General features: G+C 46.8%; 1 protein-coding gene across 1 annotated transcript in view; it reads right to left on the bottom strand.

Annotated features, from left to right (window-relative positions):
* The window catches only part of COL6A3 (collagen type VI alpha 3 chain), a 78,471-nt gene that overhangs the window by 39,226 nt on the left and 18,862 nt on the right, over positions 1-20,383 (bottom strand). Inside the window, exons 5-12 of the mRNA XM_032393290.1 lie at positions 17,218-17,820; positions 12,824-13,408; positions 10,442-11,041; positions 8,572-9,144; positions 6,532-7,140; positions 3,890-4,495; positions 1,902-2,516; positions 411-1,010 (exon numbers count right to left, since the gene is read on the bottom strand). Coding sequence (XP_032249181.1) covers positions 411-1,010; positions 1,902-2,516; positions 3,890-4,495; positions 6,532-7,140; positions 8,572-9,144; positions 10,442-11,041; positions 12,824-13,408; positions 17,218-17,820 — 4,791 coding nt within the window. The remainder of the gene's footprint in view (positions 1-410; positions 1,011-1,901; positions 2,517-3,889; positions 4,496-6,531; positions 7,141-8,571; positions 9,145-10,441; positions 11,042-12,823; positions 13,409-17,217; positions 17,821-20,383) is intronic.

Here is a 20,383-nt window from a genome sequence, read left to right as displayed (position 1 = left end):
CTATCCAGTCAGTGTTCACGTACATCCCCAGATTGTGCTTTAAATTAAATGTACTTGAGAACTCAGATACTCTGATCTCAAATAGTTGATCTAATAAAACCTATAAACACAAACAGGTATCAATAAGTCTGAATTATTTGGGAGATCCAGGAATAGAGGGAAGAAGTAAATCTTAGAAGAACAACAAAATACAGACTTCCACCCTTACCCTGAAAGATGATAACGTATCCTTGTCGATAACAGGGGCCAGGTGGTTGCCAGGAGCCAACCCACCTGGATATAGGGAAAATGGCTCAAGAAGCCAAAGGCTCAAGGAAGCCATGGGCCAGCACCAGGCACCTAAATAACTCAACAAGTCCTGAACATCGGCATGACAGAATGAAAGTGTACACATAAAGGGGATCAGTTACCTTTGGAAATATCAGTCACACCCGGACATAAGGTCTCATGCATTGCATCATGCAGAGTTTCCAGAACTTGCTCGCTCAATTCAGACAGCTCCTGAACATTCCCCACTCGGAACGCTGTAGCACTGTTGGACGCTATTTTCCCAACCTCCTCTGAGTCGATGTTCTTCACGCCGACAGCAAACACTTTGACACCCTTCTGGGTGAGTGCCAGGCTGGCCTCCTGGGCATCCTCCACTGACTTTCCACCCGTGATCACAAATGCTATCTGAGGGACCCTCTGATCCAGGCGGCTGCCCGCCTCTGGCACGAAGTGATTCTGCCGCAGGTGCTCGATGCCCACCTTGGTGTTTGCATGTCTCCCCCCTTTGTAGACCACTTTGTTGATGGCGTCAATAATCTGCTCCTTGGTGGAAAAGTCCTTCAGGAAGAACTCATCAGTGGGGTCAGAGTTGTACTGGACCAGCCCCACCTGGATGGAGTCACCCCCCTCATACAGCGTGTCCACAATTTCAGACACGAAACGGAGCACTTCCTGGAAACTGTCCCTCCTGAAATTGATGGAGCCATCCAACAGGAACACAATATCTGCTTTCTTTTTCTCTAAAAATGATTAAAATGGAAATGAGGAGAAATTTGGTTTCCATATCCATACCAAATACACAAAGTGTAAAGTAATTGGAATAAGACATTCCTGGAGCTTATTCACAGTAAACACCTTTGCTTTATTCCATGCCTCTATAGTTCCCAAATTCATAGCCTCCATTATGCTAAAAACAAGAAGATAAATGATAAATCATCTGAATAAAAAGATAGGAGGCAGAAGGACTCAGGGAAACTGAGAACTGAGTCTGATTATCCCATGCAAAATGGCATCCTGTCACAGATTCAACGGTCCATAAACTCAGATGTTTTAGGAAATGCCACCAACCACTTTCCTTCTGGCCAAAAATAAGCAATGATGTCTGACAGGAGTCGAGGGAGATGTACTAGAGGCAGATCACAAAAGGGCTGGGAGAAACAGATTGGAAAATGGGAAGCTGACCCCATACACCTGTGGAGGATTGCCTGCCAACATGCTAAGAGCTTCAGGGAAGCCTGCCAAAAATCAATGGCATTTGGAGGTAATTTCCTAATTATAATCAAGCCATCAAGACTGGAGTAAAAGAGGGGCATCGATTAGCCAACCTCAAAGATTCTGTCCTATTCTGAGAGCCAATGAATCTGTGGCTAACCCTCAATGCACCTTCACAGAACCTTTCAATGGGTCTCTGACTAGCCTTAGAGAAGCCTCATGGAAGAATCATTGGCCATGTTTTCTGGGATGTTTCCTTCTACAGTTCAACTGAATCATTTTTCCAGCATTTGGTTTTTACTTTTATGTGCAGCAACAACCCTAACAGATGAAAATTATTAAAATAAATGCTAATTATATTTTTCAATTAAAAGGTAATTGATGACATGCTCTGCAGTTACAGGTCCTACGGGTCGTACCTGGCCGTGAGGGAGAAGGTCTGTCCACTCCTGGAGGTGCAGGTGTGACCCCGGAGGGTCCAAAGGCATGCATGACCCTGTCTTCTATGCTGGGGAGCTCTCTGAACTCTCGCACCGTGAATACCAGCCTGGGGTCGTTGGTGATGGTCTGTAGCTCTGTTCTGTCTATATTTCGGTCTCCCACTCCTAAACTCACAATCCCTGAGGAGCTAATCACCTGCGAAAACCTGGAAATATCATCCTGTGATTTTCCACCCAGAAAGAGAACCAGGTGTTGGGGCACCCCGTCTTCTATCCGGCTCCCAGCAGACTTGACAAAGAGGTTTCTTGCCACAAATTCCAGAGCTTTGCCAGCGTTCAGTGGGGACCCCCCTCTGAACCTCAGGCGACGTAAGGCATCGAGCACAGCAGCCTGGGATTTATGGGTCTTCAGGAAGAATTCTGGGAAGACCTCATTGCTGAACTGTACAACCCCGATCCTCACTTTATTGGGGCCAATGTTGAGTCTGCGAACGATCTTAATAACAAAGTCCCGAATATGTGCAACGTCATCAGGCTTGATGCTGTCGGAGGTATCAATTAGGAAGACGATGTCTGCAGCATCACTCTCAATAGCTGTGGACAGAAAGAAAAGAAAGGGAAAACTCAGTACGTGACTGCTTGTTTATCTGGCTTTGTTTCTGCTTTCGTTTCTGAACTTTGCCTTATGTTGCACCACAATATTAATTAACATTAAAATTATAAGCTGATGTACATGCGTTTATCTCTTGAGCTTTTTAAAATTAATCTCTAAAAATTGGGCCTTTTTCACCAAAACAATTTCTGCTTTTTGAATTATTGAAAGTTCTCCAAAACTTTCTCTAAGTTTACTCTATTTTAATTTCGGCTTTGCGGTCTGGGTTACAACTAGTGTTTAAAAATGTAAACAGTATTTAGAAACTGGATTATCAGAATCTACAGAATCACGAGCTGTTACTACCTGAAGCGATCAAGATCACCCGGAACAACATCTTTGGTATACAAGAAGAGAGAGACAAATGAGGTCAAATGTCCTCTCTGTTCGAGGCCACCGCTTAAGTAGTGATGGGTGAAGAATGCCAACTCTCTCCCAGTGTGCCACAACAGGTCCCCAGGTGTTTGACTCATGGGATTTCCTCCTGCCCACATACCCCTAGCATTTATAAAAATTTTTTTTTGTTTTCATTGTTATTTTCCCTATTTTCTTTATATGAATCCATTTTTAAATACAAAATTAATCAAAAAGCCCTGGGAAAGATGAGCCATGTTTTCCTTTTAGTTAGAATTCTAGGTCCTTCTTGGATGCCATTTTATTGAGCTACTCATACATTGCCACTCAACAAATGCAGCCTCTTTTGCCTCATAAATCAGTAGGCTACTTATAATGGAAACACAGCACAGCAAAAGCTGAACAAGTCATGGAATTGAGCCATTAATATTGAGAAAGAGAAAAGCTGGCCCAGTACACACAGCCAGGCTTTGGGTTCTCCTGTAGAACACAAAAGATTTCACAGAACACAAACATCAGAGTCCTGCGTACACACTGACAAAAAGAAGACAAAAATAACCAAACACCTGCCATCCTGGCTAATAGGAATGCCTGCTGCCTCTTTACCAATTACAGCTTTAGCCCTAAGATGTAGAAAGATACCTAATCACAGAATTACTTTCATTTCTTGACAATATCCGATCCAGGCCAAACTGCCATTTGGCAGCCTTCCACAAAATTGCCTACCATGAGCTCAAATCCTATCCTAAGTCCTTTCTAACACCCTCTTACTGAGATGCTCCATGGTTCCCCATCATGTGCATCCTCCCTCCTTGCAATGAGCAATAGACCTAACTAGTTCATTATCAGGTGTCCCTTTATTTTATTTTAACTTATCATGAATACTATGGATCTATGAACTTGTTATTTTTTTATATTAAAAAAAAATACTCAGAGAACAACAACAAATACCCCATCTTACCTGGAGAAGGATAGCGAGTGCTGGCCAGGATCTTCTGTATCTGCTCTGAAGTTAGGGTTGTGATGGGGGTCAGTAGTTTCTGCTCCAGGCTGGGCAGCTCCCGGAATGTGCTCACTGAGAACACATATTCAGGGCTCAGAGAGATCTTAACCAACTCTTCCTGGTCTGCATTCCTTGCGATGGTAAATGGTGCCACACCAGACTGCTTGAGCTCGGCTGCAGAATCGTCTACCTCATCATCAGACTTCCCAGATGAAATGAGGACCAGGAACTGAGGGACCCCCTCTTCAATCCGGCTCCCCAGTGGCCTCTTGAAGATATTTCTTGACACGTACTCCAGGGCACCACCAATGTTGATCTGCCTCCCACCTTTGGGCCTCAGCCGCCTCACTGCATTCTGCACTTCATCCTTACTGGAATGGGCATTCAGCAGGAATTCCACCCTGGGATCCTCGCTGAACTGGATGACTGCCACCCGAGTCGTGTCGAAGCCCACGTCCAGGGAGTCAACCAGCCTCTCAATGAGGGTGCGGATGTACTGAAATTCAGGACCAGCACTTTGGGACCCATCAATGAGAAAGACCACATCCTTCTTGCTTCCAACACCTGCGAATCACATGTTATCATGGGCTTCACCTTTGCTGGCACCAAATTCTTAGTGTTAATGACCACCTCCCAGTTTGTCTTGGAATCACCACCTGACAGACAAAATATCCTCATTCTGACTCTTCTAGTTAAAATACAAGTCCCAGGAGTGAATTCTGGCGTTACAGTGGATTACAAGTCTGGGGGAAGAGAAGGAACCAGCAAAAGACAAAGAAGAGTAACTCTGAGGGAGGCAGAGAGTAGACACACAAGAGCCATGTCCAGACCACATAGGGATGGTGTTTCAGGAAGGAGATGATCTCAACTGTGACATGCATCAGCTTCTTATGGACCAAGCAAGATGGCATCTGAGAATTGATTGTGGAGGGACCTTGACAAGAGCTATTTCTGTGGAGTGGTGAGAGTGAAAGACAGATCAGGGTGGATTCAGAAGGGAATTGTAAAGATTTAGAGAACTCTTTAAAAGGGAGATGGGAGCATGACTGGAGGGGGAAGCAGGCATCGAGAGTCTTTAAGAAAGAAGAAAAAGTGATGTGTTTGTATTGTGAAGGGAATCATCCTTCCTTTCCTTGGTGGAGAAGCAATGAGGCAGGAGAGAGAATGGTGAATGGCACCCTTGCGTAGGTGAGAGGGGCAGGTGCCCAGGAGGCAGAGATAGCTCACCTGGGAACAGGTGGGGGCTGAGATATGGACAGCGGTGCTGGGAAGAAGGAGAGTGTAAAAGAAACAAGATAGGAACAAGGCAAAGGTAGAAAATAGTTATTTTGAAGAGTCGGACAGCAAATATGTTGTAGAAACATATGCTTGTATTTAAAATAAAGAAGAAGCATATGCAGTATGACAAGATTTCCAAAGTGCATTCTTAAGAACCCTGGTACCTCAGGACGCACCATATAAAAGGACCCTGCAGTCAAATAAATTTTGGAAATGTGGCATTCTCTTATTGAATTATAGATGTGCAATACACATCAATTGGGGTGGGGGACTTCTTTTGCTTTGTTTATCCCACTGTTTCCCAGATTTATTTGATCACAAACCCTTTAGAGCATTCCATAGAAGCCTGTGGGGCATGCTGTACTCTGTCCCGGACACCAGCAAGGAAAAGCCAGTCCTTCTCAACTGTACCATGTCAGTCACCCTCACCTCCTTCGTTCACCCAAAGGGTACCATATCCAGCAACTGACTTTTTTATCATTTGCTTCTACTTTTCCCTTCCTTTTGTTCCCCTCTGCCTTTCCTTTTTTTCCCTCTCCACGCCGTGAGGCTTCAGAGGGCACTCTGTAGAATGTAAGCCACAAGGGAGCAAGGATGCTGTTGCCTATTCACTACTGTGACCCTCCCCACCGGAGTGCCCAGGGCGGACAGGCCCTCGGTGCTACTGTGAAGGGGATGGATGTATCTCAGCCCCCTTCATTCTCAGCAGCCAGGCTCCCACTGTTTCTAGCTTATTGTAACCAGGCCCACAAAAGGGAAACAGGAAAGATGAAATAGAATGAACTACAGTTGTAAGAGCAAGGTGGACTCCTGCCAATTAAGACATTTACTTCTCAGCACCAGCCACATTCAAAAGCAATCATCACACTTTGGCTCTGGAAATACCAATATTTCAGAGACTGTGCCCCAGCTTGGGGGACCCTGTGGTCAATTTCCCTCCCTTATCACAGAAGGCTGCCAGCTGGACCTGCCAGGGGCAGCTTAGAATTGATATTGAGCTGGTGCCACCAATGAGATGGTCCCATCCCTTCCGATATTATGCAGAAACCTCTACACAGACTCAGGGATCGGCACTAAAGCCGAGCACATGCACCTCTTTGAAAATTTAATTTGGCCCAGAACATTGAATCATAGCATGTCCCCAGGCCTCTGCCACTGCTGGCCACTGAGACCAAAGGCACATGGCCCCTAATTCTTCATGAAAGGCCAGTTTTCACCCCATATGGTAGAGAAAACCAACAGAGAACACTTCTGAGCCCACAGTCTGAATAAGGAGCCCCAGAGGTTTCTAGGAACAATGACCCAAGGACTCCCTTCCTTACCTGGGCTCGTTGGGAGGAGCAAAACTGGCTGCAACCTGCTTAGCTCTTCCCGGCTGAGCTGGATGACTCTGTCGGAGATCACCTGCTGGATGGTCCCCAGCTGCCGGAAGGTGGGAATGGCCACGGCAAAGTCGGGGATGAAGGAGATGGTCTGCATCTCCGTGATGTCAGCATTCCCGATGCCGATGCCAATGGGCACTGCCCCTCCCCTCTTCAGGACCACTGAGGGGCCCCTCACGTCATCCCCAGACCTGTCCGCTGTCAGGACGATCAGCAGCTGGGGTACACCTTCTGTTATCCTGCTTCCGGCAGAGCTGATCAGAATATTCCTCAGGACAAAGTCCAGGGCAGCCCCAGTGTTGGGGGTTGGCCCTCCCAGTAGGGTCAGCCTGCGTACAGCGTTGACCACACTCTGCTGGTCCATGTAGGAATTCAGGTAGAACTCGGGTCTGTTCCGGTCGCTGTACTGCACCACAGCCACGCGAACCCGGTCCGGGCCCACATCCAGGCTCTCCACCACTCTCTGGACAAATTCTTTCAGCAGAGGGAAGCCGCTCCTGACGCCCTCAGAGCCATCAATCAGAAACACCACATCCTTTTCACCTGAAACTGGGAGGGAGACAGCCTCAATGACACACGTGACCCAAAGGGGACCATCTGCTATGGGTCGAGGTTGGACTGAATAGTGGCCCCACACAGGTATCCAATTCAGAATCCCCAGAACTTGTGGAGGGGACTTTGCAGGTATAATTACATGAAGTGTTTGGGGGATGAGGAAATTATCCTGGATTATCCGGGTAGCCCAGTATAATCAATCATGTGTCCTTCTAAGAGGGAGGTAAGACGATGAGAGTCCAAGGAAGAGCTCTAAGGGAGGAGGCAGAGGCCAGAGAAGAGAGAAGATGCTCTGTTGCTGCTTTGCAGATGCAGGAAGGGGCCCCAAGCCAAGGAGTGCAGGCCGAACAAGGCAAGGGAATGCATAACGCACAAGAACCTCCAAAAGGAATGCAATCTGGTTGATACCTTGCTTTTAGCCCAGTGAAACTGGTTTTGGATTGCTGACCTCTAAAACTGGAAGACAATGAATCCATTTTGTTTTAAGCCACTAAATTTATGGCCATTTGTTACAGAAATAGAAAATGAATGCAGCAATATAGATAAATAGATGATAGATAGATAGATAGATAGATGATAGATGATAGATAGATAGATAGATAGATAGATAGATAGATAGATAGATAGACAGACCTTTATTTTAGAACTTCTCAATGCTTGAGCAGCATTATCAACTTTCAGAGGTGTACTCAGGAAACAGTGTTGGGTGGAGGAGAGACAGGAGGGCAGAACCTGTGTAACCATCAGCACGTTACATAGATGGGAGCTTTTGAATGATTTGCTGCAAGTCACAGTGGATCAACAGTGGAAAAGGGAGACCAGATGTCAGGGTTACAATCCAAAACCGACAGTATACGGTTGATGAGTCAATGCAGAAGTTCTAAATTCTTAGTTTTTAATCAAAAGGGTTATACTTGAAATTAATTACTCTTTTAACTGCATTTTTACCAACAAATGGAAAGTGGTTAAACACAAAGTCATGGTAATAAAGATCAGCAGTTGGAAATTCCAGTGCAGCATTTATGATGGGAATGTACCCACCTCTCATCGCGCCTTATATTCTTGATGAATGAATTGTGGATGAATTACAGCACAGTGAGACCCACTTAAAGTAAGACATTAGAGGACTATGAAGCTGAAGACTGTTTTAGCTATAATGTACCCATGGTGTGTGGCTTTTATTAGGCATATAATAAAAATAGGGTTTTTGAAAGGATTTTTAACTATTGATGTGTCTAAATCTTTATCATCTAATTATGAAATATCTATCTAATTGTGAAATATTCTAATGATCACCCTGATTCTCCTGATTTGCCCTGAGAGCAGTTAGACAATTTAAGTGGGAAAAGAAAGAGCCAGCAGCCCTACCTTACTCATGCACTGCAGAACGGGGCTGCAGAAGCAACCAGAATCTCTATGCCATACCTGGTGTCGGTGCCCCATTTTGCACTGATTTTAAGAGATTGACGATCTGTGGTTGAAGTTCTCCAATCTTGGGAAGTGACTCGGTGGCCAGGATGAAGACGGGGGACGGCACCATCAACTCCAGCTCAGCAGGATCTGCGTTCTTGGCCTGCAATATGAAAGTCACCACCCCGCTCTGTTTCAGGTTGAGTGCAGGTGTGTCCAAACGATCCGATGACTTTCCTGCAACCAGCAGCACCAGGAACTGAAGCACTCCATCCTCGATCCGGCTTCCAGCAGACTTCACAAAAATGTACCTCTGTGCATAGTCCAGGGCATAGCCCAGATTGAGGGCTTTGCCGGTCTTGATCTTCATTCTCTTCACAAGACTCAGGATTTCGGGCTTATTCTGGTGCTCATCAAAACGGGACTCCACCCTGACATCATCGCTGTACTGAGCCACCGCAATCCGGGTTCCCTCCGCTTTCACATCAAGCTCATCAATAACCTTGTAGAGAAAGTCGCGGACGGCAGGGAACTGGCCCACAAGATTGGCTGAGCCATCAAAGAGGAATAGAATGTCTCGCTTGCTTTCTACAACAAAAGTAGGTTGGGACAAAGTGAGGGAGGAGAATGTAACAGGCACCGATGTGACTTCAGCCCAGCACCACTAGCATTTGGTAATGGGAGGTCACACAATTCACCTGATGATCACTGTACCAGCAAGGAAGGAGAACACCCACTGTCAAAACTTGAAGCACCAGCTGTCATTAAAATGTCCCATTTCAAAGCAGTGCATATTTGCAAAGGACTAGATAGAACTGGATGGGTCTACCCAATCTAAGCATCATGCTTCTTCAACAAAACAAGACAGTGGAAGCCCCAGAGGGTCCTATCCTTGCATCAGGAGGTAATCACCCTAGGAGAACAGTGTTTTCCAATTGTTATAAATTAAACTATTTAAAATGTGGTCCATACAGTCCTTTTGCTTAAGAATTGACCCATCTCTAGCAACAAAGGCTGACATGGGTTAACCACCCAAGGATAAATGAGTTGACACCTATCTGCTCTAACTGGATTATCTTCTCCTAACTCTGAGGTTATGGGCTAGGACCCCAAAGAGGGCCCATCATTACTCTGTGGGTCATACTGTCTATCAGTGCATCCCAGCCTGCTGTACTTAGCCAACAGAAAACAGGGAGGACAGCCCACAGGGGGCTACGAAATATCACGTGAGCATTATTTTCAGCTCAAAGAGTTCTTAGAGGTATTTTGATTAGGTTTCAGTTGTCTCAGTCTTGCTCCCCATCTGTGTGATGTCAGCAAGCTGGCAGATCCAATGCGTCCGAATCTCACCACCGTACTAATTTGCAGTGATAGCAATAGTCCAGGCTTCCTTGGGAAATCATTTTGTCATCACATAAAGATGCAGCCCTTGTTGGGTTTATTAAAAAATAATAATAATTTTCTACCTTCAGCGGATTTTGAACATAAAAAAAGATCATATAAATAATTTCCATCTGTGAACAACCCCGATGCATTCTCCTGTATGAAAGGGACTCAATCCCTCTTGCTCTCACTTCCATTCTGGATCTGTGCTCCAGAACCTTCACAGGCACTGGGGCAAAAAAGAGGGGGGTTGTGGATAAGATGGGAGGAACAGAAGCTGCATCTTCTAGACTTTCTTTCATGAACGAACTCCCTTTAGACAGAACATCTAAGCTTGCTGGTACAGTGTCTCAAAGTCCCCATCCAAAATACTTCGACCCCAGATGCCCAGTCTTGGTTCTACAGCTCAGCGGGCTCTCCTGTTCAGACTGGGCCACCTGCCCCGCTCCCCCCCGGGGGAGGTGTTGGAAGAAGGGAGCCCCGCGCAGTCGGGGAGCTTTACCTGGCTGGGCGAGGGGCACTTCCTCCACACCTCCGCTAACATAAGTGGTTAGGGGCTGAATCAGCTGCTGAGGCAAAGCTGGCAGGGAGCTGAACTCATCCATGAGATACACCAGGCTCGGGTTAAAAGCAATCTGCTCAAGCTCTGCCTTATTCGCCTGGCCAGCGCCCACGCAGAAGGTGAGGACGCCTGCGCGCGCTAGGGCGTTGGCGGCCGGCAGGTAGGCGTCGTCAGACCGCCCGGCCGTGAGCAGCAGCAAGAGCTGCGGCACGTGGTCGCGGATCCTGCTGCCGCCAGCTTCGGCGAAGTGCTTGGCATGGACATAGCCCAGGGCCGCGCCCGTGTTCAGGCCCGACCCCCCCGTGAGCTGCAGCTGCCTCAGGTGGGCCAGCAACTCTGACTTTGTCTGGTATGTGTTTAGGGAGAACTCTGTTACTGGAGTGTCACTAAATTGCACTAAACCGACACGGATATTGTCGCTTCCGACATCAAGGCTGTTAACTACGTTCATGACAAAGTCCCGCACGTAAGGGAAATTGGTCTTTCCAACGTTGAACGATCCATCCAAAAGAAAGATGATATCCCTTTTGTTTACGTGAACTGCAGTGGAGCACAGAAAACAAAGTGAGACGTACACAACCCCGAGGGGCACGCATGCCAACGTCTAGAGCACACAGACTGTCGGTGAGGCAAAGCATATCCGGCTCGTAAAATATGGCGGAAGGCTGCATATTTTCCTCTAGTGGTAGCTGGTGTTTGTGAGGCGAATCGGTAGCCAAGTTGGCGAAACCAAGTGGGCTCGTGGAGAGAGACAGAGTGCCAAAGTGAGAGTGTTTGCAACCAACAGAAGTGATCAGAATCCTTGAAGCAGAACCTTCCTTCCCTGGAAGTGAAGCGACCAGCGTGCCCTGCCTTTCTGCCTCACTCAGGTTTATGACCGTGGTCGTGGCCAGCCTTACACGGGTGAGACCGGGTCCCCCGGGCCAGCCTTACACGGGTGAGACCGGGTCCCCCAGGCCAGCCTTACACGGGTGAGACCAGGTCCCCCAGGATCACCTCTACACATTTGCAGAGAGATTTCCACTTACAGATAGATTAGAAGTGTTAGCCCAAGTCACCTGAGAACACGAGGTCCTGAAGGCTAGACAAAAAATTAATAAAACTGTGCTGTTCTCATCCTGAAGTATTCCTAGGACGATCCCTTTGTCCTTCTCTCTTGGTTCTCTTCTGTTGGGAGTCACGGCATCGCCTGGCAATAATCCCATGGGGTGCCCGTGGGAATTCCTCCAGAGTGAGATAATAGGATCATGGAAACGTGTTAAAATGCAAAAAGGCTATTTGCCATGCTTGGCTGAGGATAGGCACGTGAAGATTCAAAAGAACAGTTCTCAAATTAGAGAATTTGTAGCAGCACACTTAACTACCTGCCTTTAAAAAAAAATTATCTCCCATCTCTTCCCTGGTGTCTCACTAAAATTTCAACTTGACGACTAATTTTATCCTGTGCCCTATCAAATGACTTTGGCTATGAGAGTGTGGAATGGAAGTCTGAAGGAAGGAAGAGAGAGAGAGGCTTTCAGAAGAGCAGAGAGCCTGAGGAGAAAGCATGCATCATGCAATATGGGTCATGCAGCCAACAGTCTTCCAGTGGTGAGGTTGTGAGGCGGAAAAGCTTGTTTCCGTGATATTCATCTTCGTTAAGGACGGCGAACTGTACTCATCCAGCGAGTGAGCTCACAGACTGTTATCGTGTCTTTGAAAATAACTTTTCACTGATAATCATATTAAGTGAAAGATTTTAGAAACCACTGGGTTTTTAATCTCCACGCCCATTCAAGGACTGAAGGGAAATCCCTCAAAGAGAGAGGGTTAACATTCTGCGCTACTGGGGCTGGGCCACTGAGTGGGGACTGTGGGCTCAGGAAAGCCAGAGCCAAGCCACACATTGGTGGTGGCAGAAGCAGGCTGAACGGGAGTCAGCAGTAGAGACAGACCTGGGATCTGACAAGAGGTAACAACTAGAAGTGACCCCCCTAGGCCAGAAGCTAGAAGGACAGGTGGCCCCTGGCCCTATAGTTTCCGTCATATGATTTCTATTTGATGACATGTGAAGTCATACAATTCTTATCATATGACATTTTAAGACATACAGTTGTATCACATGGCATTCAAGTCACACAATCCCCAACTCAGGGTAAAAGGAAGCCTGAAATAAATCTTGTTTATGGCTCTTGTTTCCACCATTTAAGTTGTTTCCATCATTTAAGACCTGTCTCTCAGCTGAGCACAAATAAAACTTGGTTTTGTTTTGCTTTTTTTTTTCCTCAAAGGCTCTGCCTGCAGACCCGCCCTGCCGTGAGTCTGACTTCCTCCCCAGCATACCTGCAGAGGTTCCGGAGAGAGTCCTGAGAGGCGCCAGCAGGCCGGGCAGCACGCCCTGCAAAGGGGCGGCTCGGAACTCGGTGGGGATGAACACCAGGGAGGAATCAAAAGCAATCTCTTCCAGCTCAGCCTGGTCGGCAGCCTTGCTCCCAACAGCAAAGGACATGATGCTGCTTCTCTTCAGCTCCTGGGCAGGCTGGCTGATTTCATCTAGGGACTTACCGCCTGTAATCAGCACCAGAAGCTTAGGGACCCCCTCGGCGGCCCGGTAGCCAGCCGAACTAGTGAACAGGTTGTTCCGAACAAAGTCCAGAGCGGAGCCCGTGTATAGGACTGAGCCTTCCATGGGTTTCATTCTCCGCACGGCGGTAATGACTTCCCTTTTACTGGGGTAGCTATTGAAATAAAACTCTGGCCTCACAGTGTCTGCATACTGAGCCACTGCCACTTGGATGAGATCCTGTCCGATTTCCAGCCTCTGGATGACTTTGGCAATGAAGTCGCGGATTGCATTGAAGTTGGCCAGTCCCAGTGCGGATGAGCCATCCACCAGGAAAACTATGTCTCTCTTGTTGACTTCAATGACTGTAGGTAGCAACATTATAAGGTGAGTAGAACGGCCTTACCCAGCACATTCAACTATGACTCTCCATACAGCTAACTCGACTCCGAGGGCACTCCCGTTTGCTCTGGCCAGTGTGAAGTCAGTGGGAGCCCCAGGAGAATCTGTCGGAACACACACATTACTACCAGCTGCATCCTCCCTATGGGTGGCAGGTTGGGCTCCTGACCCCCCCACCCCCACCCGCTCCTAGTACTTTTTACAAAAAGTCGCACAAAAACAAATTGAGTTTTAGTAACTACCTGTTTAGCACACTGTCAGTTAAAAAAGCCAGGAAGCTCTTTTCTGCCAAAAGTCTATAGGTTAGATTTGAGAGTCAAGAATGAAGCCATAGCTTAAATGAGTAAAGGAGCATCAGTGTCTACCCAGAGGGTCTTTTGTTTCACACCCATGACATCATGAACATCTAGCACCAGGATGACAGAGTGTGAACATCCCCATTCCCTTCCGTTCTACTCTCCATGCCTGGGTTTTTCAGGCAAAGGAAAAAAAAAAAACAACCAATTACTTGACATCATAAAACTTAGAGAAAGGAAATCAATGTCAAAGCCAGCAAGTGGCACAGAAGGATTTCCATGTAAGAGACCTGCGTTGGGAAGGGGCTAAGTTCCGTGTTAGGACTGTGATAAACCGCACAGCAAAAGCATCTGGATGAGGTCACTGCCTCGTGACTATAAACTTGGGTCCACCTGCTGCATGACACACAGGCAGCCCACCTGAGCTGCGGGCACAAAGAACTGGGTCAGACATGACACCCAATCCAAACCCCTGCTAGGGCTTCCAAGACTTAGAAGGATGTCAATGGTTAAAGCGGAGGCAGGAGTGCTTGCCCTTTATTAAATAATTATCTGGACATAAAGAGGCCTCCATGACTCCACACTCTCAGGTGGATTATAGAGAAAACATGTAAATGCATACATGAACACAAAGCATCCAGGGACAGGCATGCGGAGACCACTGCTTTGTCAGCAGTTTGTGGTGTAGACGATGAGTTCCAAGTCCTTAAACGTTCCATAGAGACATGCAGACACATGAAATTCTTACTATGTGTATGTGCGAAAGACACTGAGTGTGACATAGCCCTGCCTTCCCCTCCCCTCCACACATACATAGAAGACACACATACATACAAATATACAGTTAACCACACATGTACATTTCACGCACACACGGATCGTCAGCCTGCCCGGATGCATGCACTCACACACACACAGCCCTCCTCCACCCCTGACGCAGAAGTTGATCCTGAGACCATAAATGCAGAGATTCCTTCATTCCATGTATGTGCAGGCATATACGTATATAAGATATACCATAGATGAATAGAAAGACAGGTCAACTGTCATCCCCGATAACCCAGGCTGACTCCCTCAGCTGGTTGAGTGGCAGCCTCCCCTCCCCCTCCAGTAAGTGCATCCTCGTTTTTGGCACGTGATGCCCACCCAAACAGAGCTGTCTTCTGCTGGAACTGGGTTTGAAATACCTTTGTTGGGAGGTGAACCTAAGGTCCCGCTAATCAGTGGGCTTCTGCCCTCACCTCCCGTGGTGACAGTCACCAGCGCACTCCCAGGACACCACATCCCCCCAGACCTCACAAGCCCAGGACCGGGGGTGACTGCCCTGGCTCTGCCACATTGCTGTCTACAAACGTCCGGACCCCTCCTGTCGCTTCTTGGTGCTGTCTTATCTCCACCCTACTCCCCCCATCCTCAGCGACTAGGGACCTCGGCCCCCAGTAAAGCCCGTCCTCCTGCGCCGCCCCTGACCCCGCACCTGCTTCTCAGGCCCCACCTGCCCTTACTGTCTCTGGAGATTGCCACCCCCCCACCTCGGCCTGGCCTCCGCCTGGTGCTCACTCATGCTCTCCCTGCCTCTGCCACGCCAGGCCCCAGATCTGCTCCCCTGCTCTGCAGCCCACCCTCGGGGTAATCTGCACCAGCCCACGACGGCCAGTGCTCTCCTGCAAGCTTTCCTCTCCCAGCCTCCAGAATGACCACTTCATCCTCTGCTCTCGGCTCAAACCTGGCCCACGCCCACGCCCAATCTCACCACACAGGTAGGTCCCTGAGAAACCAGAGCCACCGGAGGGCAGTCCCTCAGCTCCAGCCTTCCGTGCATCAAGTGAGCTCCAGCCCCGCTGCCTTCCAACAGTTCTGGAAAGAGTCCCCGCTCCTTGGTGTTGCAGGGACACCGCACCTGGAGCACCGTCCCTTTGCTGTCCCCTTTCTATCCTGCAGCTTCTCTAACCCGCTTTCCCTGGCCATCCCATCCAAAGTTCCCTCCCCCTGTTCTTCCCCTCACAGCCCCAGGCTGCCCTCATCTACCTTCTCACACTCGGAATACTGCGTCTGGTCATTGGCTTATGTTTCCACCATCTCCCCTTTATCCTGTAACGGGTCAGTGCCCACATCTCTCTCATCCACCAGCACTGTGTCTCCGGTGCTTGGCAAACTGTCCAGCTCACACTAGAGAGCCAAGGATCTTTGTTGAATAGTCACAAATGGTCACAATGATCAAAGAGGCTGTCTGTGAGTGAGGAGCTAACACTCTAGCTTGGGAGAACTGAAATGAAAGCAATGTGCAACCCATGAAGAAGAAGAACATGAAGCTTCTCCTGGAACAAAAATGTCTTCATCCAGTGTAGCTCCTTTGTCATAAATTCAAGAAATTGGGAGCCTAGAAAGGTTGTGCAGCCTGACCAGGATCACCTGGTTACCATAAGACCCAGGACCAAGGCCGGGTCTCCTAGCTACAGCTTCGGTGTTTCCTCAATTTGGACGGAACCTATGGAAACCATCTGTTTGTTTCCAGAACTGTACAAGTCCAGAGAAACCTCCGTAGGTTGTATTCCAATCAGAGGGATGTCTAGAAACATCAAGGGGATTTTCAGGATGGAATTGGGCATCAACTCTGGTTTTCCCTACCCAGCAATAATGCAGAATACCACGGGTAATCTCTGGCAGGCAGGTGAGATCACCAGTTAAGGTAACTTGGTACCACTGGGTCTGCCTGAATCTTAACTGTCACAGCCTCAAGCGCAGCTGGACCCTTCTTTACATTTTGAAAACACATTCTCGCCTCCCACACTTGTTACATGTATATTTGTTAGGTAATGGGATTTGTTTTATGTTTATAAATGATTCCAGTTGGGCTCTTTTGCCAAAGGCCCTCTGTTTGAAGGTATGTCATGATTTCACCACTCAAAAGAACAAGTCAGAAATTCAACAAGCACAGGCAAACAGCGTCTCCTAAATATTCCAAGTGAGTGCTGTGTTGTTGCTTACCTTCAGAAGTGTGGCTCTCGAAACCCACCAGAGAGAGGACCCTGCGGGGCAGCCCGCACCTACTTACGAGCACACCTCTTAACACGCTGGCTTCGAGGCAGTGCCATTGTCCGGGACCAATTTTCGCAGAATTGCCATGAGCCCCTGAGCTCCGTTTTTCAGATGACTGGACCGTAAGTAAACAATACAATGATGCTCGACAACCTCAGAGTAACAGCTCTCCTGAATTCACCTTCAAAGCACACTTCCTTGACAATGCATGCATTAACATGAGCTTCCCACTCACTCCCAGATCTTGTGTCTTTTTCCAACGCCACGACAAACACAGACATCACAACCAAGAGCTAGCACACGTCAGAAGGACTCCACCGTGGGTACTTACAGGTTCTCCTGAGGTGAATCATTCTGTAGGAGCCTGCCTTACTTCTATGAAAACCAACACACAAAACCCCCCACTCCCCCACGGATGGCGAGAAGAACATACGTACCTTCTGTGACAATGGTTGGCGGTTGCAAGACAATGTGCCTTTGGGCCACGCCAACAATGTACGGCAGTAATTGCTCCTGGAGGTCCCCAAAGCTACGGAATTCCGGGACAGTAAACACCAAGTTGTCATTGGTAGCTATGTGCTGAAGCTCGGCCCTGGAGGCGGCCTGGGCTCCGAGGCCAAATGAGAATACGCTAGCCTGCTTCAGTGCTACCACCCCGTCGCGGATCTCGTCACTAGAAGGCCCAGCACTTATGAGGACCAGCACCTGGGGAACCCCTTCCTCCACTCGGCTGCCCCCTGCCCGGGTGAAGTGGTTCTCCACCACGAAATCAAGGGCAAGGCCGACATTGGCCAGCTCCCCACCAGTGAACGCAAGGGCTTTCACTGCATCCAGAACCTGGGCCTTGGTGGAGTAGGTGTCCAAGGAGAACACGGTTCTGGGCTCATCGCTATACTGGACCACCCCCACTCGGATCTGCTGAGCTCCGACTGAGAGTCTCTCAAGGAGATTTACAAGGAAGTCGCGAATGACTGCAAAATGGACACTTCCGGTGTTGTTTGATCCGTCAATAAGGAAAATAATGTCAGCAGAGTCTTGTGCTTTAAAAGAAAGAAATGCAAAAAATGTGAAAGCGTTAGAACAAGTGACCACATGCATCGTTCAGTGTTCTGACATGTTTCTTTGGAAACCAATAAGAAACACGAAATATGGACACACAAAACACATGTTGATTAAGGAATGTGAAATTCTCTTTTAGTTCTGCATTCTGAATGGATAAGAGGCAACTTCTTAGGAACCATGGTGTAAAATGGGGCATTTATATCAAATTTTCATTTGCACCATCTCTGTAGTTACACATTAAAACATCATATTCACTTGTCTGAGAAATCATTGGTACGTATTCTAGAAACTTCTAGGAAATTTGGAGGGAGATGTTGTTGCTTGGAATTGTGCGTTATCATACCCACAGGAAAAGATAAGGGAGTGTGTACTATTCACAGAGGTCCAAACAAGATTTGTAATTTTTGGACATTTCCCTTATAATCCCCAAGTGATTATAGGAATTTTCTTTGTCCAAATCCACAGCTAGGAAATAGAATCTCAGATTCAGGGTTTGATGACTTATCATCCCAGCATGTTAAACAATTCTCTGAGCAACAGTTTCTTCTCTTTTCTTTAAAAACCAAAATGGCGCAGGCACGCAACTCTGTGAACTAGAAAAGAAGAACTCAAGCTACACTTAAAGTTCTCATCTTAAAAATACCCTCATAGATGTTTGGTTTGATCTTTTCTTTTTTTAATAACCTATTTTATTTAAATTCAATTAGTTAACATATAGTGTATCATCAGTTTCAGATGTAGAGTCCAGTAAATCATCAGTTGTATATAACACCCAGTGCTCATTACATCAAGGTCTTTTCCTTTCTCATATGATGTTTGGTTGTGTGGAACTCACATGTGGGTCTGTGATTAGGCTAAATGTGTTGTTGTGTGTTTTTGCTATTGCCTCTGTATTCAATCACATAATGCAGAACAATGTTAAACAGAGTGATATGAAACCAGTCATGACATAATTATCCAACCTTATTTTTATGACACCCTAAACTGACTGCCTAGTGAGCCCATGAGCCTCTAATAAACCCTGAATCAGAATTAGCTCCGGGGTTTTACAGATGGACATAAAAACAGAGACCTAGGCCTCTATTCTCCCTGCAATGGCAAGCTAGGCACTCCCACCCCATTAGGAAGAATGGGGGGTTTCACAGAAGCACTCTGTAAGGAATAGCAATCAATAATTTAGAAACCTGAGTAGAATATTTCAAAGGCTCAGCTAGAACATTTATATCAGACTGATTTAAAACTAGAGGAAAAGCCAAATTAGTCTGGTGAATGTTTTTTTGATAACTTAAGTGCATGTCAGGAACAGGGAAAGATTCTATGGGAGCATATGTGATATTTATATTCTGAGATTTTAGGAAGCTGTATTTAGGATATAATTACAACACTATATATATATATATATATATAACTATTCATTCTGACCTTTTTAACGACAGTGAATATTTTATGTTTAAAATGAATTTTTCCTTGTGCCAGCAAAATTGCTTTCATTTTCACTATGGACACAGGATACAAATCTGATCTCATAAAACTAAAGAATTTTGCTATAGTGCCATTACATTCTTCCCCAAGTTCCCTCACAGGGTAAGCCAAGCCAGGGATTGCTAGAATCAGAAAGGTTTTTTCTTTCACTTCCACAAAATCCCTGACACTTTTGCAGATGAATTCCTTGCATGGGGGAAGATATTAACTTGGAAATATGAGATCTAATGAGAGGGATAATTTGCTACAGTAATCTCATATTTTTAATAAACATCACACCCAAGTACTAAATAAGAGTGGGCCTTTGCTAAGAACACCAAAGCATTTGCTAGTCTTTAGCCAAAACTTAAGATTCCTGAGGGATCTTTGGGAGGATGCGTTGCCACAGAAATGGCGCACAGCGTCACTGGGGCCAGACGCTATGTCAGTCACACCACCGTATTCCTCAACATTTCCCAGGCCTGAACAAATGCCCCAGAGAGACAGTGGAAGATTGGCCGCTGACTCTGCATACCAGGTCATTTAAAAGAAGGATTAGCTATGAGCCTAGGGTCAAGAAGAGGAAAACGATGCCTAAAACACAGGATGACACAGTCCTTATTCGTTGATTACTTTTAAATTAATTTATCGCATTATTATTTTTTGGTTGCGGTTTACAGGAGTACATAAAGAAGAGAAGCCCTGTGGGAAAATCCTTGAACTTTTCTCTTCCTAAAGGCTGGACTGCAGCAGGTCATAGAAACATGTTGGATAATTTGTCATCACTGAAAAAACAACATTGTCCTCTGATGCACACAATGATGGGACGAACAAGGGCATGCTATGTTATCCAGGAGAACCAAAGCCTCAGACAAACACAAGAGCTATGGGTTCTTGTGTACAGCAAGCCAAACCAATGACCAATATCAACTCTAAGGACAACCAGCTGTAACTAAACTTAAAAACAGGAGGTTTTCTGCTTTAACAGCTCGTGTATCACACCCTCTGTGGCATTTTCTATAGAGAAGTTTCACAATGTCCATGGAAACATCAGGCTCCTTTAACACTGTTGGAAACACT

The sequence above is a fragment of the Phoca vitulina genome, unplaced genomic scaffold (genome assembly GCF_004348235.1).
Source record: "Phoca vitulina isolate PV1807 unplaced genomic scaffold, GSC_HSeal_1.0 scaffold1, whole genome shotgun sequence".
In the NCBI taxonomy this organism is placed as follows: Eukaryota; Metazoa; Chordata; class Mammalia; order Carnivora; family Phocidae; genus Phoca; species Phoca vitulina.
Note: the sequence above shows the minus strand (reverse complement) of the source record. Positions and strands in the feature narration are given on the sequence as shown.